The sequence below is a fragment of the Amblyomma mixtum genome, chromosome 3 (genome assembly GCF_055824585.1).
Source record: "Amblyomma mixtum isolate Tamu chromosome 3, ASM5582458v1, whole genome shotgun sequence".
NCBI lineage: Eukaryota > Metazoa > Arthropoda > Arachnida > Ixodida > Ixodidae > Amblyomma > Amblyomma mixtum.
The window spans coordinates 109,390,199-109,406,014 of NC_143014.1; the positions used below are offsets into that span (position 1 = coordinate 109,390,199).

At 45.0% G+C, this 15,816-nt stretch overlaps 1 protein-coding gene across 1 annotated transcript in view; it reads right to left on the reverse strand.

Annotated features, from left to right (window-relative positions):
• Positions 1–15,816, reverse strand: part of Pkn (serine/threonine-protein kinase N) — a 96,551-nt gene that overhangs the window by 25,065 nt on the left and 55,670 nt on the right. The window contains exons 9-13 of the mRNA XM_089580683.1: positions 14,564–14,707; positions 14,325–14,397; positions 9,761–9,895; positions 5,052–5,179; positions 2,752–2,963 (exon numbers count right to left, since the gene is read on the reverse strand). Of these exons, the coding sequence (XP_089436809.1) occupies positions 2,752–2,963; positions 5,052–5,179; positions 9,761–9,895; positions 14,325–14,397; positions 14,564–14,707 (692 nt within the window). The remainder of the gene's footprint in view (positions 1–2,751; positions 2,964–5,051; positions 5,180–9,760; positions 9,896–14,324; positions 14,398–14,563; positions 14,708–15,816) is intronic.

A 15,816-nucleotide genomic window follows, 5' to 3' on the forward strand; every position in this document is an offset into this window, starting at 1 on the left:
GGAATGCAATAAGGGTAAAATTATCATCCTGGTTGGTTGGTTTATGGGGTTTAACGTCCCAAAGCGACTGAGGCTATGAGAGACGCCGTAGTGGAGCGCTCCGGAAATTTCGACCACCTGGGGTTCTTTAACGTGCACTGACATCGCACAGTACACGGGCCTCGAATTTCTCCTCCAAAGAAATTCAACCGCCGCGGCCGGGATCGAACCCGCGTCTTTCGGGCCAGCAGCTGAGCACCATAGCCACTGAGCCACCGCGGCGGCTAATTATCATCCTGGCTCTTTGTATGAAGAACTTTTGTATGAAGAACTATCATAGAACTTGAGTTATGGGGTACTGAAGCTGCCACTTCAGAAGCAGGAATACACATTTTTCTTCTCATTTCAGAAGTGACAACTTCAAAACCCTATAACTTACCGTATTTACTCGCGTAATAGGCGCACTCGCATAATAGGCGCACCCCTAGTTAGGGCGCGAAAAATCAGATTTTTTTATTTCCGCGCATAATAGGCGCACCCCGAACTTGGCACTGTGATCAATACTGTATTTACACGATTGCAAGCCGTAGAACAGACATCGCGTAGAACAGCCGCACACAGTTTTCAGGGATGCTCACTTTAAACGTCTATTTGGAAAGCTTCATCTCCAGCCGGAAACGTTCCCGACTTAGGCCCGCGAAAACCTCGGCGCTTGGAGTCGCGTACAAAAATTTAGGGACGCCGCAGTCGCAACTGCCGCACTTCTCGGCCACGTCGTATTTTCCGACCTGCCGCACGCTTGCCGCGTTCGAGAGCAAACTCCCAGCCGTATAGCTGTTAAGGTGCTTGCCCGTCGAGCTAAAACATCAACGCTCCGCGGCAAAGCCATAAACCACGATAACTATCGCGCTACCGCAAATCCCGGCATTTGACAGCAACAACAAGAACAAAAAAAAAACGAGCTGGAGATGCTGATGGCGATATAGATAGCGAAAGCTCGCGGCGGAGGAAAACGATGATGATGATTATGAGCTTGACCTTGGGCGGCGTCTGGAAGCTCCTGTGCGTGTGTGTGGCCTCCGCGATCAAGCGCCCGTTGCGCGCAGCCGGAGCCGATCGCGGAGGCCTCGGCGCGTGCATTCCGAAAGTTTCGGTGCGGCCCTTACACGCACCTTTTTTTTTTTTTTTAACATTTTCTTCGCGAAAACGGGGTGCGGCCCGTACACGAGTGCGTTTACGCGGTGTGTTCAATTTTGCGAGTCGAAAAATTTCCGGAAATTTTACCCCGCGTAATAAGCGCACCCCGAACTTTGAGCCGGATTTTCTGGAAAAAAAGTGCGCCTATTATGCGAGTAAATACGGTAAGTTCTATGATAGGTAGGAAGACAATTTTACCCTTATTGCATTCCTTGGTGTCAAGACAACCCAATGGCATATATTTCAGCAAGTTTCGTGCAATAATTTTTTTTTAAAGCTCTTCCCAAAATACATGCACAAAAATCACATAAGTGCTCAAGGTATTGTTTTACATGAAATTAAATGACATATTTGGAATCGGCACACAAAAATACATATTCCCTGAAGATTTCTTAACTGTGACTCCATAAATAAATTTTTTTTAAGACCAGGCTCCCCCTTAATTGGAAGTAAACAATTTTCCCGAAATTTCAACCAATGCCTTTTACATGACTGGTACCAGAATCAAAAGCCCAAGTACATTTTTATTTTAATGACTAAAAAAATTTTTGCATGGGTCACAGTTTTAGTGCACAGTAGATTTTAAGAAAAAGGTACATTAGCACAAAAAATAAACAAAACTGCACAAACTAGACAAAACTTCAATACAGTTTTTAGCACTAATGCAGGCCACATCTATACAAAAGATTGCTAGCAAATTTCATGGCCTTAGCTTTTAATATACCTGCTCTACAGCCAAATTTTGAAAACTATTTTCCGTCTCAGCACACCTTAAAGGGGCTGCGAAACACTGCTTGGGGGGATACCGACTATACTTCAGGTGGGTTCTTTATGTCACACAGATGCTGACTTAAAAAGAATGACAGGAATCGATGCACAGGAACGGGTGTTATTCAGTGGAGAAATTTCAAAATACAAGCAAACAAAACGCTGCCCTCAACTCGATTTTGGCGGGGCTTCCCACTCCTATTTCGCTCTCCCAATGACGGCACCTGGCGCAACCAATCAAAACAGCCAGCCAGAGCACGTCGCGCAAGTTTGTACTCCATGGTTGCCTGCTCTCTGTAACTCGTTTTTGCTGAGACTGGCAGCGTCGTTTCCATGCCAGAGCACCCCTGGTGGTGTACTTTTATTTTACTTGTTTTGCAGGGCTTTTATATAAGACAAACAAGTTGTTTTTTTTGATCTAATATAAAACGCAGACAGGTGCAAAATGTGTCTATTTATTCACACAATTTGCAGTATATTTACTGTTTGTCCGATCATCAAGCTCGCGCCAGGTGATGTCATATCCGCTGCTAAAAAACCGCCACTGTGTGGCGACACCATCAGAGCCATGAAGTTGTTTTTGGGAGGACATTAATATATTAAAAAACGGAATATACGTGGTATTACCGACGCTAATAGCACCATTATAACTCACTGTATGCAATCAACAGGCAAAACAGTTAACTAAGATTGTGTTTCTGGGTCCCTTTAACAGCATGCTACACTTGTGCCTCGGCCCATGAAGTGCTCGCCCTGGACGCGCTCTGTGCAGGACATTTTGCTTTAAACAATCTCATGGTGGCTCACCTTTCAACATTAGGCACCACAACCACAGGCGTCACTTGTGGTGCCTCTCCGAGCTTGTTTACTTCATCCTCTTCATCGGGAGCTAGCTCAACTATGGGCTCAGGGCTTGGTGAATGGCCGCTGACCACTACGTTGGACGTCTGCTGTGCCTTCTGCTCCACAGCTGTCGGTAAAGTCTCTTGTTGCAAAAAGTCAAACTCCCCAAGCGCTGACTGCAAGTAATAAAAGGCATTAGCGGTACTAAACTATAGCAATAATAAAGGTAATGTCAAGCTAATGGAGGAAAGAAAATTAAGCCAGAAAGAAAGCAATCGCGAACAGGAAAGCAAAGCTACAATCACATTAAGGATATGTTGTGGTCCTGCTGAGAGTACAAGTGTTGTACAGTGAAAGCTCGTTAATTCGACCCCCGTTAATTCGGAAAATCGGATAATTCGACGCGCGCGCGAGGTCCCTACAATTATACATAGGGGTCTATGGGGCGAAACTCTCGTTAATTCGAACAAATTTTGCCGTGCGTCGGTTAATTCGACTTCACTCCGCAGCCCGCCAAGCCGGTTTGCCGAGAGCAAAAAGAAAAAAACACTGCCGTGAGCGGCGCTACTGTACGGCTGATAGGCCATCCGTATGGTCATATTATCATCCATCCATCCATCCATCCATCCGAGGAAGCGAGTTAGCGGCGGCCGAAGCAGCTGACGTCTTTGTCAGCGTGTTTACTGCGATGCTTGTTGTTGCTGTTTTGTTGCGACTGAGAGAAGGGTGAAAGGAAATTGCAAGGGATTGCCTACTGGCTCAGTCCCAGCAACAACGCCGTCCCCGCGGACGCTGGCTGAAAAAACATAAGCGGGGAGCCGCGCTCCCTTCACCTCCTCCCCACCTCCTCCCCGAGCTGCTTTCGGGTGGGTAGCGCGCAGGGCCTGCGCGCCTCGCCTTTGTGTCCTGTCAGCTGACCGGGGATGAAATAATTAAAGTGACAGGCGCTGACAACGACGACGATTTACGATTGTGAGCAGTTGTCCCAAATGCCGAAGTGCACGGTGAAAGAAGCCGCAGAAGCCTTGTCTGTGCGGGAGGACTTCTGTGAACAAATCCCTGACGGCGCGTGTGCCGCGGAGCACACCTGGCAGCTGTTAGAGCTATCGTAGTTGCTCAAATTCGCTCGAAAAAGCAGATGGTGATTACAGATTTCCTTGCCAAATAAAGGTACACGTCCTGTTGCGGCAAACATTGTTTTTTGTTGTTCATTCGATAATTCGACATTCGGATAATTCGACAATTTTTCGCGGTCCCGTCAGTGTCGAATTAACGAGCTTTTACTGTACTTATTACGGTTCTATAAAAGGAATTTGAGTGCTTCATCAAGCACCTTGCACAGTGGCTTGATAACCTAACAAACAAGCAGTACAGTCTTGAATGCAGTGAAAACTCTCTAGAATGCAGTTGAAAAACTGACTCGCAACTAAAAACTTTACTGGAAAAACAGTAAATGTGTCAGAAGCAGAAAATAGCCAACAAAGAATTCAAAGAAAATGTAGTCAAAAGAATCCAACACTAGCTGTCAATTTTGCAAAGGCCTTATAAAACGAGACATAAAAGGCTTCAACAACTTCATGCGCAGTAGTGTACCTGTGTGCAAGCAAAACCTTCATCCCTTGGAAGCACGATGTGCAGCCACATGCCAGGCAATGCAACTCAAGGTGGGAATGAATATAAACTCGTTGCTATGTTTACTAGCTTTCTATAGTGCTGAGTACATCAGCTTATTTTTTTGTGCTGTCTTTTGCAGTTAACTCAAGCAACTGCATGCATGTGGCTCAGTGATTGTGCTCACTTAGCACAACAGGAAAAAGCAGCAAGAAATTCTTGCATCCAGTAATTTTCTTGGCAGCAACTGAATTCATATTGCTACTATAGATGCTGAAATTTTCTGCACACAGGTTTGGAAGCATTACTAAAGTGGAAAAAAAGAAAGCCATCAGAATTGATTGAAAAATAAGAAAGTCTATGCTGAAAGTCGCATTCACCCCTCAATTGAACACCTCATGAAAAATGTATTCGTGAAATTCTAGTGCACTTACACATTTTCACTACTTAGGGCAATACAGTTGACTCACAAGATTCTAAATTCGAAGACAGAAAATTAGTTCAAATTATGCAGGGTTCAAAGGAAGCCTTTTAAAAAATACACTTGATGATGATGGAAGCAAAGAATCAGTTAAAATTAATAAGATTCCATTGTAATAACATCATTCAAGCACCTGCTCGAAAGATAAATGCCTTGAGATAAAAAAAATTACCTGAACATCCACTTCAAGAGAGGTCTGATGTGGTGACAATGGGCTTGAGGCGTCTGGCTCATTGGTGTCCTCAAAGCTAAGCTTGGTGACAACCAGACTATCCAGCTCCGGTGAAGTACTGACAGGAGCTACAAGGCAAGCCAAGAACAAAGAAAGATCTTACCCCACGCCTGATAACCATCAGGACATCACAAATCTGGCAGCACTCAGCATATCAATGCAGAACCTTGAAACATGCTCCTGAGAAGAGTCTACAGATGTTAAAAAGTGAAGCATTTTTTTTTTCCAACGCAGTCTAATTTAGTTTACTAATTCACAATCACTCCTTAAGGGGGAAGCCTGGTCTTGAAACGAAAATTTTATTAATCTAGTCATAATTATGAAATTTTCAGGACACATATTTTTGTGTGCTGATTCTACATATGTCACTTAATTTCATGTAAAACAATTCCTTGAGTACTTATGCAAATTTTATGCAAGTATTTTGCGAAGAATTTTGAAGAAAATTTGCTGCAGGAAACTCGCTGAAATGTATGCCATTGGGTTCTCTTGATACCAAGGAATGCAATAAGGGTAAAATTATCATTCTGGCTATCATAGAACTTGAGTTATAGGGTACTGAAGCTGCCACTTCAAGTATAGGAATACTAACTTCTCATTTCTGAAGCGACAACTTCAAAACCCTGTAACTTAAGCTCCACGATAGGCAGGAAGACAATTTAAATTTAGCCTTACTGCATTCCTCGGTGTCAAGAGAACCCAATGGCATACATATCAGCAAGTTTCCCGCAAGAAATTTTTTCAAAGCTCTTCACGAAGAGATGCATAACAATTACATAAGTGCTCAAGAAATTGTTTTACATGAAATTAAATGGCATATTTAGAATCGGCACACAAAAATACATATTCCCTGAGGATTTCTTAACTGTGACTTCTATAATAAAATTTCTTTTTTCAAGATCAGGCTTCCCCCTTAAGAGGGGAACCTGGTCTTGAAAAAAAAATTTTAGCAGAAGCTGGAACATCGAAAACTCATCAGAAGGAAAGTAATCATAGCTGCCAAAAGCATCAGCAACTACGTGGACTAAATGGACGTGGATTAAAAAAGCGCTGCTATGGGCACTAGATGAGATAGAGAGCTCCTACAGTTACTGGCACTGGATAACGTAAGGGGAGATGCGGGTCTTGAAATGATCACAAAATGTGGAAAATTTCGATTTTGCAAAAATGGCATATTCAGGATCAATACACTCTAAAATTCCAGCCTAAAAAGTTTCAAGGTCTAAATTTGACCTCCAACTACTAAAATATCTATATACTTCACGCCTACGAAGCACAGAAATGGCAATTTCGGAGCGAAACGCGGCAGGACTTCGCGCCCATCACTTCCCACGACCACGTCCCCTATGGCTGCCATCTTGGCTTTGTTTGAAAGCTCGGCCCCTTCCCCACTATGTACCTGGTATTACTCACTACTGTGAAATATTTTAGGAACGTCCGCATTTTGTTTTTGTTTTTTAAAGCCTCTACAACGAACTCCGAATGGCTGGCGCGTGCACTTGAACTACGATTTTCCCAGCGCGCAATTTCAATTAACCTTATACCGTTGAATTCAGAAAGAACTGAACTGTGGAGCTATGCTGCTTTTTGTTTCGCCTAGTCAAACCCTTCAATGTCACCTAACTATACTTCATAATAATGGTGCCTGGACAAAAGTTAACATTTTTATACAATGATGCACTTCAACAACAATATAATTAGCATAGCTACAGATGGCAGGTCTTTGGTTAGAGCCCCCTTTAAATCAAAACCAAAAAATGTAGATATTGTCTTAACGACCTATAAGAATTTAATTAGGTTTCAATTATTTTCCTATAGTAAGAGAACTATATGAGATATACTGAAACTAATTAGATTTTTGAAAACAGGAAGAAACACATAATTTAATTACGATATCTTTAATAATAAAAATGTTCATTTTAAGACCCGCATCTCCGTCCGCTCCAGCCACACTTTGCAGTTGGATAGCAGACGCTGGAGTCAGCATTCCCAAGGAGCTCGTTGGTCATGCTGTCAAGAAATGCAGCAGGATATCTAACACGCTCAACAGTATTCAAGAAGAGTTTCTATGGAAAGATATCTCTGACAAGGGACTGCGAAATACGGTACATCCGACGATCACCACCACTAAAGCTCCAACTCAGAGGACATGCATGCGCACGCGCGTATGCCAAAGCTGGCCTGAGCAAGTGCGCGGTGCGAGACGCAAGCTGGAGGGAGGGCGGCACCTAGATCTGAATACACCAGCTATTGGCGCACACACCTAAAGCGACACACCGATTTACAACAATCCGGGGATTGCACGGCTTCCTCGAGTGCCAGGGCGAGTGTGAGCTGCTCTTTACTTCATGGCACAAAATTCCCTATCAAGCATGTTGGCGCAAGAGCCAGCACCAGGCACATGAAAATGCACCCCCATATCAATCGATGCCTGGTGCCGGATGGTGCTGGGCACGCAAGCGTGCGGCGCGCACACTTCGTGAGTGTCCATCGAGTCACTGAGTAAAGTGTAAACTGCAATGCAAACAAATGCTTTTGGTGAGCTTTCCTCACTCTCATTATACACGGATGAAATCTTTTATTCTGTCTTTGCTACCCCCAAATTACAATATGTGGATCCGTATTATAAACGTTTTTAAGGCACTACTAAAAAAAAAATCTTTTAAAGGGGCAAAAAAATTGCTGCAGGGTATAAGGGTATAATAAGGGTATAATACTGATTTTATAGTTTTATGGGGTACAGTCGACGACCGATTTTTCGGACTCTCTAGGGACCGCGAAAACGACCGAAAAATCGGGCAGTCCGGAAAATCAAATTTCACCGAAAAAATCGCGAACTTATTTCCACTATGCCGGAGAAAGCGGCCAATTGTATTGCACACATTCTAAAGCTCCTCATGACTATATTTCGCCGCGCGAAATACCGTATAAACGCGTATAAGGGCCGCACTTTTTTTTTCCAGATTCGAGGGCCAATTTTCGGGGTGCTGCCCATACACGCGATATGCAAAAAAAAAAAATTTTTTTAAGTAAAAACACACCAACCAGGGAATGAGCGACATTTATTCTACGTTCAATTGTCACTCGCGAAGTATTTAGACTCCTGAGCTGGTGCTGCGCTCTGGTGCACGCTCATGCCAAAAGAAGCCGCGCAGCATGTCCGCTGTCAACGCGTAGCCGTTGTTCCGAAATTCCATCACATAGAGGAGCAGCTCTTCTTCCAGTTCAGGAAACTCGCACGGCTTGACTCGGAAAGCGCGCTTTTTGCAGCTTGTGTTTCTCTTTTGGTTGCACCATCATCGGACGCACTTCTCGGCCACGTCGAATTTCCCGCCCGCCGCACGCTTACCGACCGCGTTCGAGAGCTAACTCCCAGCCGTGTAGCTTAAGGTGCTTGCCCATCGCGCTAAAACTGTGAAGCTCGGCGGCAGCACGCGAAAGCCACTATCACGGCGAACGCGCTAACACGCATGCTAACACGCCACGAAAGGCTGGAGCTGGCGATACTGATGCCGATGTGAACAGCGGAAAATCGCCACAGAGAAAAATGTTGATGATAATGATCACGTCGCCATCCATAGACGGCACTTGGAAGCTCCGGTGCGCGCGCATGGCCTCCGCGAACGGCGCAGCGCCGGAGCAGATCGCGGCCGCGCGATAAGATCCGGCGGCGCGCCCGAAGCGCGCTTCGATCGCGGTGGGCCACGGCGTGCGCGTAGCCTCCGCGATCAAGCGCTCCGCGATCGTATTCGCGTTCAGTGTTCGGGACTAAAGACTCGGCACAGATGAGTTCCGTGAACTCAGACTACGGTTCAAGTTCGTGCGACGGAAGACATTCAAGGACAGTACGAATTCGAAAACACGCGAGCGCAATGTGCCGACTCGCGCAGAATTTCAGCGTCGCAAGAGGCTCCCTTTAAGCTTGAATTTTGTTTTGTTTGATCAAGTTTTCGATCTCTCCTGCAGTCTGAATTAATGAGGTTCCACTGTACACATTATACGGCGGCTTGGGTACTGGCGGCGAGTGCGAACGAGGTCCGAAAAATCGAGTGGTCAGTTGCGGTGTGTCCGAAATTTCAAGCGCTCTTACACATTGGCTCTATGGGCCATGTCGCGGTGCCGCGAAAAAGTCCGAATAATCAAGCATGTCCGAAAAATCAGGCGTCCGAATTTTCGGTCGTCGACTGTATATGTCCCAAAGTGACTCGGGCTATGAGGGACGCCATGTTGAAGGGCTCCAGATATTTCGACCACGTGGGGTTTATAACGTGCACTGACATTGCACAGTACACAGCCCACTAGCATTTCACCTCCACCAAAATGTGACCGCTGGGGCTAGGGTCGAACCCACGTCTTTAGGGTCAGCAGCCGAGCACCACAACCACTATGCCACCACGGAGGCTTTCAGGGTATAACCCAGCCGCGCTACCAGCCAACGTGCACGAGAGCAACAGCAGTGCGTACTGCCACCCAACTGTTAACTGTTTCTGTAAGATAACTAAGCAAGCATTGGCTGAAGGGGTGATGCAAATGCTGCACATCTTGGTATGCAAAACAGCTGGCCAAAATGACAAGAAGAGGAGAACCGGCTCCAAAGTAAGGTGCCATCATCTCATTTACATTAATCCAAATAAATTAAAAAATCTCACCTGTGGTTAGAAGAGCATCAGGGGGGCTAACTGTTGTTACTTGGTCAGAACAACCGGGAGGCATAGCACGCTTCATCAAGCGGCCCCATGTGGCCACATTGATGTTCATCTGTGTTGGCCGAAGGAAGTTCTTTCCTGCAGAATACCATTTAATAACACTAAGTCAGAAACTAGGCTAAAAAGAAGAAAAAAAACATAGCAGCAATTATTCACTCTACACACATAAAAACCAAAAAGCAAGCATAATATAAATGCTTACGAAGTTTCTTGAAACCTAGTGGAAAAGAAAACAAAGTAAAGCTCTTTCAACATGAGGTCTGGAACATATTGCAGCTTCCAACAAAGGCAATGATACACTGTTTATTATCTACCTCATGAATAGCAATACTATACAGTTCACTCCCTAACATTCACTCCATAATGCCTCAGCATTATGCAGCATTACAGCAAAAGCTCATTAATTCAAATTTCAAGGAACAGGAAAAACTTAGGCATGCATGTGCGAATAGTGGATTTTCAGTTCAAAGCGAATATGAAGCAAATAGTTATTTTGGCTGAATAGTTTGGAAGCGAAGCAAATGGTTCGAGACTCAAAACATAGTAGAAAAAACAAAGGCTCCTCATTAGAGCTCAATGCTTGCGAAATTCACAAAAGCTGTTGCCTTTGTAAACGGCTCCAGGGCCTAGTCAAGTTGCTGGCTGCAACTTTTAGCCCTGGAGACCGTCCAGTATTCTGGTAAATAAATATGAATTGAATTGAAAAAAAATAAAAAAGATCAAACAAAATAAAAATAAATACTTTCAAACTTACGTTAGGCAATGTTCGAACAGCAGCAAGTCAATGGAGTGCATATTGCAACCGCGCTAAAACGACGCAGGACAAGAAAGGAAAGCACAGGACAAGACGCGGACAAAGTGCAAGTCAAAGTGCACTAAGCGTCATAGCCTCAAGCCCTTACCATGCAATTCTTTACATGTTGCTGATTTTCAACACAAAAGTTGCCAACAGGTTTTTCGGACGCATCGCATTTGATGCCGCAATTTCTCCAACCTCATTCCCGTGGCATACTGTCAAGTGACCGCGCTGCCCACGCAAGTCATCCATTACGCAAAACTCGAAAGCACTGGAAGCGGCACGCCAACATATACCGATCAGAGGACATGGTACCAACGATTTCTGTAGTGAGTCCTTGTGTAGACCAACCTCGCAAATTTGCGCCATGTGCTGCTCCAGATGGAGGTGTGTCGTTAGCATGGGCCAGCACAAGACGCACGGAGATGCGAGCGCACTCTCTTGCACGACTGCTTAGGGCGCATGGTGCATCTATCCTTGGTGAGCAGACATAAATGGAACTTCCTGGACCTTGCAAACATCCGAAAGATAGCAGAGAAGTGCAGGGGAGGAGTACCCTTACTTCCAGATTGTGAGCGCAAGAAAATGGCGGTGCTCTGTGAAGCGAATACTGATGAAAATGCTCCGCAGTACATAAAATAACTGGAGTTTCACCTCTCGTCTAATTTCAACTGCCAAAGGCCGTATACAATATGGTATTGTCTGTTTCGAAGTTGGTTTCCAGCAACACTGCAACTACGAAAGCCAACGCCAACAGAGCGCTCGCCTCGGTCATGTTGGTAGAGTTATGCACTCTTTTCCGTCCTTTTTGTCTTTTGGACCTTCGTGCGGCGGGCGCAGTGCAGTTCCCGCCATGCCATGCTTGCTTTTGCATCTGGGTTGTCTGGGCTTTGTGCTAACAAGTGTGCTCATCGGCGACGTGCCGAGTCGCGCAGCCTTTGAAGGCCAAGTTTACGGACATGGCCGCCACACCATATGCACGATGCGTGCTGACGTCCTGAGCGATGCGATCGCGCGGAAGTATCAGAGTGTACATAATACCATCGAGTGCATCATCAAGCACCTTATTTACCTTCAAACTTCAAAATACTCTGAAAATATTCAGGGCTTCCAAACATTGCTATTCGCTTCAAAACCTGAATCGAGTACCGAATTATTTGCTTCGATATTCGAAACTTTCAAATATTCGCAAAACCCTAGAGAAAATGCTAGAATTATCCGAAAGTTTGAATTATCAAATGACTCCTAAAAACGAACAAGAACCACCTGTGTCCGAGCAAATTTATTTGGTGTAAAACTGGGCAATGGTTACTTGCTTTTGAGATGTGAACGGCGCAACAAGCGACTATTTTTCACTATTTCCATAAACGCCTTATTACATGCATACTGCCAGAAGCGTCCAAGCAGAATTGCTCCAAAGTGGTAAGGGCCTCCCCAGTATCCTTCACAGTGAGATAGACTAACGGGGGAGCTCCATCACTACTACTGTTTCAGCAGCAGCATTGTGCGTGAGAAGGTTAAAGCGCATAATATGCAAACAGCATGCGACGAGAGTTCAGTTTTTGTGCACTGGAAGAACCATTGGATGGACACACTCAGTGGCACTGAACCAGCAAGAAAAAAAAAAAATATGGGGACAGAAAAGACCAGCAACATGCCAATCAGCACCCGAAACGGTGCTCAGCTGGGCTCAATTGGCTGGCTGATGCGGGCTGGCGTGAAGCTCAGAAAAGCAAAACCGACTCTACGCAGCCTAACTGTTCTTGGAAATGGGGCCGTCTATTTGTTGTCATGTCAACCATTGCACGCATATCAAAGGTGCGCGAGCAACTCTGCAGCATGGAATTCAGGTTTGAGTAGGGATATCTGGACGATCGCTTGCTGCGCCGACCATACCTCGACACAGCCTTGGGACCCCATTTGAATGAACTGGTGACAGACCCACACTGGCTGAGCTAGTGAGTGTAAGACGCAATAGACTTACATGGGACTACAGCAGCAGTTAAATTGTCCCGATTTTCGAATTAACGAGCTTTTACTGTATATGGTCTTTTCGTGAAGTATCGAAACCTCTTATCATATTGTACCCCAATCCTGCAACAGCCTTGAAAGAGGCTAGCAGCCTTCAATGCTCGAGTTGTGCAATTATGCAACTTTTACAACAGAACTGAATTTCATGGCAGAAAGTGAATATATTAGCAGGACTGCACTTGGAAACGGCTAACAAGCCCCAAGCATATAATCTGACTGACTTTTTCTTCCCACGTGGCCCCTTTTCCACCCCTGCTGCCTGTTTTCAGATGCAGACTTGTGTGCTGACACCTTGCTTCAGCGCAAGCCCTTTTCAGCCTGCATCAACTTTCTTGTTTTTGCTTGAATCTTCATGAAACTGCACAGTCCAATCCACTTTTTTTCATAGCTGATTTCAAATATTTTATCAGTTTTCAGATGAATCAATAAATTCATGGAATGATTAAAAGTTACGTTGTGTTTCTTAGAGCCACAACTCGAAAAAATGGCTGCCTAATTTAACTGTGACACTGTTTTCCTAATCTCAGGCATCTCTGCTCGAAGTCCGCCATGCGATCCTTCGAGGTTTCCACATATCCCATATAGCATCAATGATGTTAGCAACAAGCTGCTGCTGTTAGCCACCATCACCCTACCTGTGTCGTCGCGCATGTTCGAAAGGTTCCTGCCTGCACTGCTCGCTCGTGTGTAGATGCCACAGAGAAACTGCCGGCCTTTCTGTCAGCTTTTCTAGCGAACCATTGCCAATGAAAGCTGCAAGGAACCATGCTCAACGATGCCAGTTATCAACTTCGCCCGATGGCGCACTACGCTATCGCCAGTTGTCATCGGCACCGACGACCACAAATAGTTTTCCTTCACTCTGCTGCCTATTTTTTGCGTATTTATCGATGTTGCAGGCTCCCTGTTTCAACTTTGTAATTGTTCGCACTAATGAAGTTTTCAAAACGGCAGCACACAAACATGACTGAAAGCAGTGGGAAATTCAAATTAACTAACAAAATGTGCTCATGTTGCCACGTGGTACAAGGCAGCCAATCGTGAGGCCGCTTCTCCATTTTTGTTTTTGGTGCTTTACTCAGCTTTGAACAGGTTCTATGGCAGCTAGTTTTGAATTGCATAGGCATAAAATACGGGCATATTTTGATGCATCCTCATAAGTTCTGGCACAGGAAACTCGTGACCCCCTCCCCACCACGCGCATAGCAACTGCGTCTGCTCCATGGCCTCACGAAATGAAAATGTGCATGTAACGAAAAACTGCGGAATTTACTCAGTTTCGCAATATCCATGTTAACTGTAGGCAGACTCTCACAACTTTATTTTCACAAACCTCTACACTCATAAAACAGTAAAGATTTGCACTTGCTTGGTCATGTTAAGCGCTGCAGTAAATTCAGAGCACACTTTTCATGCAGACAAAGTAGATCAGATTTCGAAATGGCATTCTGGGCATGCTATAGCTGCTCACCACAGTATACTACTTATGCAACAGTCAAACAAGACACCTTTCACAACTGAGCAATGTCGCTAGACAACCACTCTAAAACCCATAACTTAAGCAAATAAACCTTAGTGTGCTGTGCCTCATGGCCCCCAACAGCAGAGGTACAAAGAGGTGGGCAAACAGCCTGGCACAAAGCCACGTAAAATGGCAGCTTACGCATTTAGAAAGCTTACCTTTATGAATAAAGAGCTTCCGTTGGCGCTGGAGACGAGGTTTCCTTGAGATCATTGGATTCTGGAACTTTATCTGGAAGAGGAGGAGAGGCAGAGTGTAGACATTTATTACGTGCAAGGTAACCACCTCCCATTCAGCACAGTGTGGATATGCTACATACGATAGCATACATGGCAGCTACACTTGTTCTGCTTATGGAGAAACCATGGGAAAAAAATAAAATTACAGGGATGCTTACCTCAGCAAAGAGAAGTCCCTTGGGTTCCAGATGGAGGGCCATGCCATGCCTTTCATCATCAATAAATTCTTCGAGCCGGAGAAATTTGACAGCACACATTCCACGCCAATCCTTCCAATATATCTGAATCTCCAGTTCTCGAGACTGCACATTGAAACGGAAAATACAGTTGACAAACACCATGCATTACATCTACACTGCTATTGTACTAATTGCAAAATAAACCACTCTCTCGCAACACATTACTAGGACATGCGAAGTTCTTGCAAAAGCAGGTACACTGAAATCTCACTACAAATTGCAGAGAATTGCAGGGACACATCGGTTTGCCATTCAAGTGCGTGTGAAGGCTGCACCCCCAACTTGGCAGCCGGTAATTCATAAATAAAAAGTCAGCCAAAAGAAAAAAAGATTTGCTTCATGTGTGCATAATTTTGCCCATGTTGCATGTTATGCTGGGAGCTGATAGACAATAACTGCGTGTACGACCACGCACGAGTTGTCCCGCACCAGGACCGCAAACATGCGGTGCCGCAGCGCTGCTAGCTCGTCTTGTCCGCTTGGCGTTCACATCAGAAAGGACAAAACATTATGCAGCGCAAAAAACTAGAATGGGGTGCAACCACGCTAGTCGCGATGCATCGCCTGCCACACTCAGGCGCCGCAGGAGTGCACAGTAGCAGTGTGCCGTCTGCCAAGTTTCGCTAGATTTAGCATGCTTCGCAGCCAAGCTACAGCGAGACTGCTTTGAGTCTAGTCACTGTTTGCTATAAAAGGTCTAAGCTTGTTACCAGTTTACTATCACACATTACCTCACATTAAAATGAATGTATAACTGATTTTTGCGAGGCCTTCGACAGTGAAGCGTACGGAAAAGCAGGCCAGGTGAATGCTGCCACACACTTGCGGCCGTGGGTCACAAGTGTGGCGCACCGCTTGAACTATCGATCAGTCGTGCATCAGATCTTTGGAGGATGTTGATCTCAACTCAGAATCACAGTAGACTGATCTAGCAATCTGTTCTATTTTTCGCGGTTAAGGGGGGGGGGGACCTGACCTTGAAAGAAAATTGTAAATGTAGTCACAATCATGAAATCTTCAGAGAACATATATTTTTGAATGCCGATTATAAATATATCATTGAATTTGATGTAAAATAATTCCTTGAGCACTTATGTTGTTGTTATGCAAGTTTTTGTGAAGAGCTTTCGAGAAAGTCTGCCGCAGAGAACTTGCTATAAAATGCGTGCCAC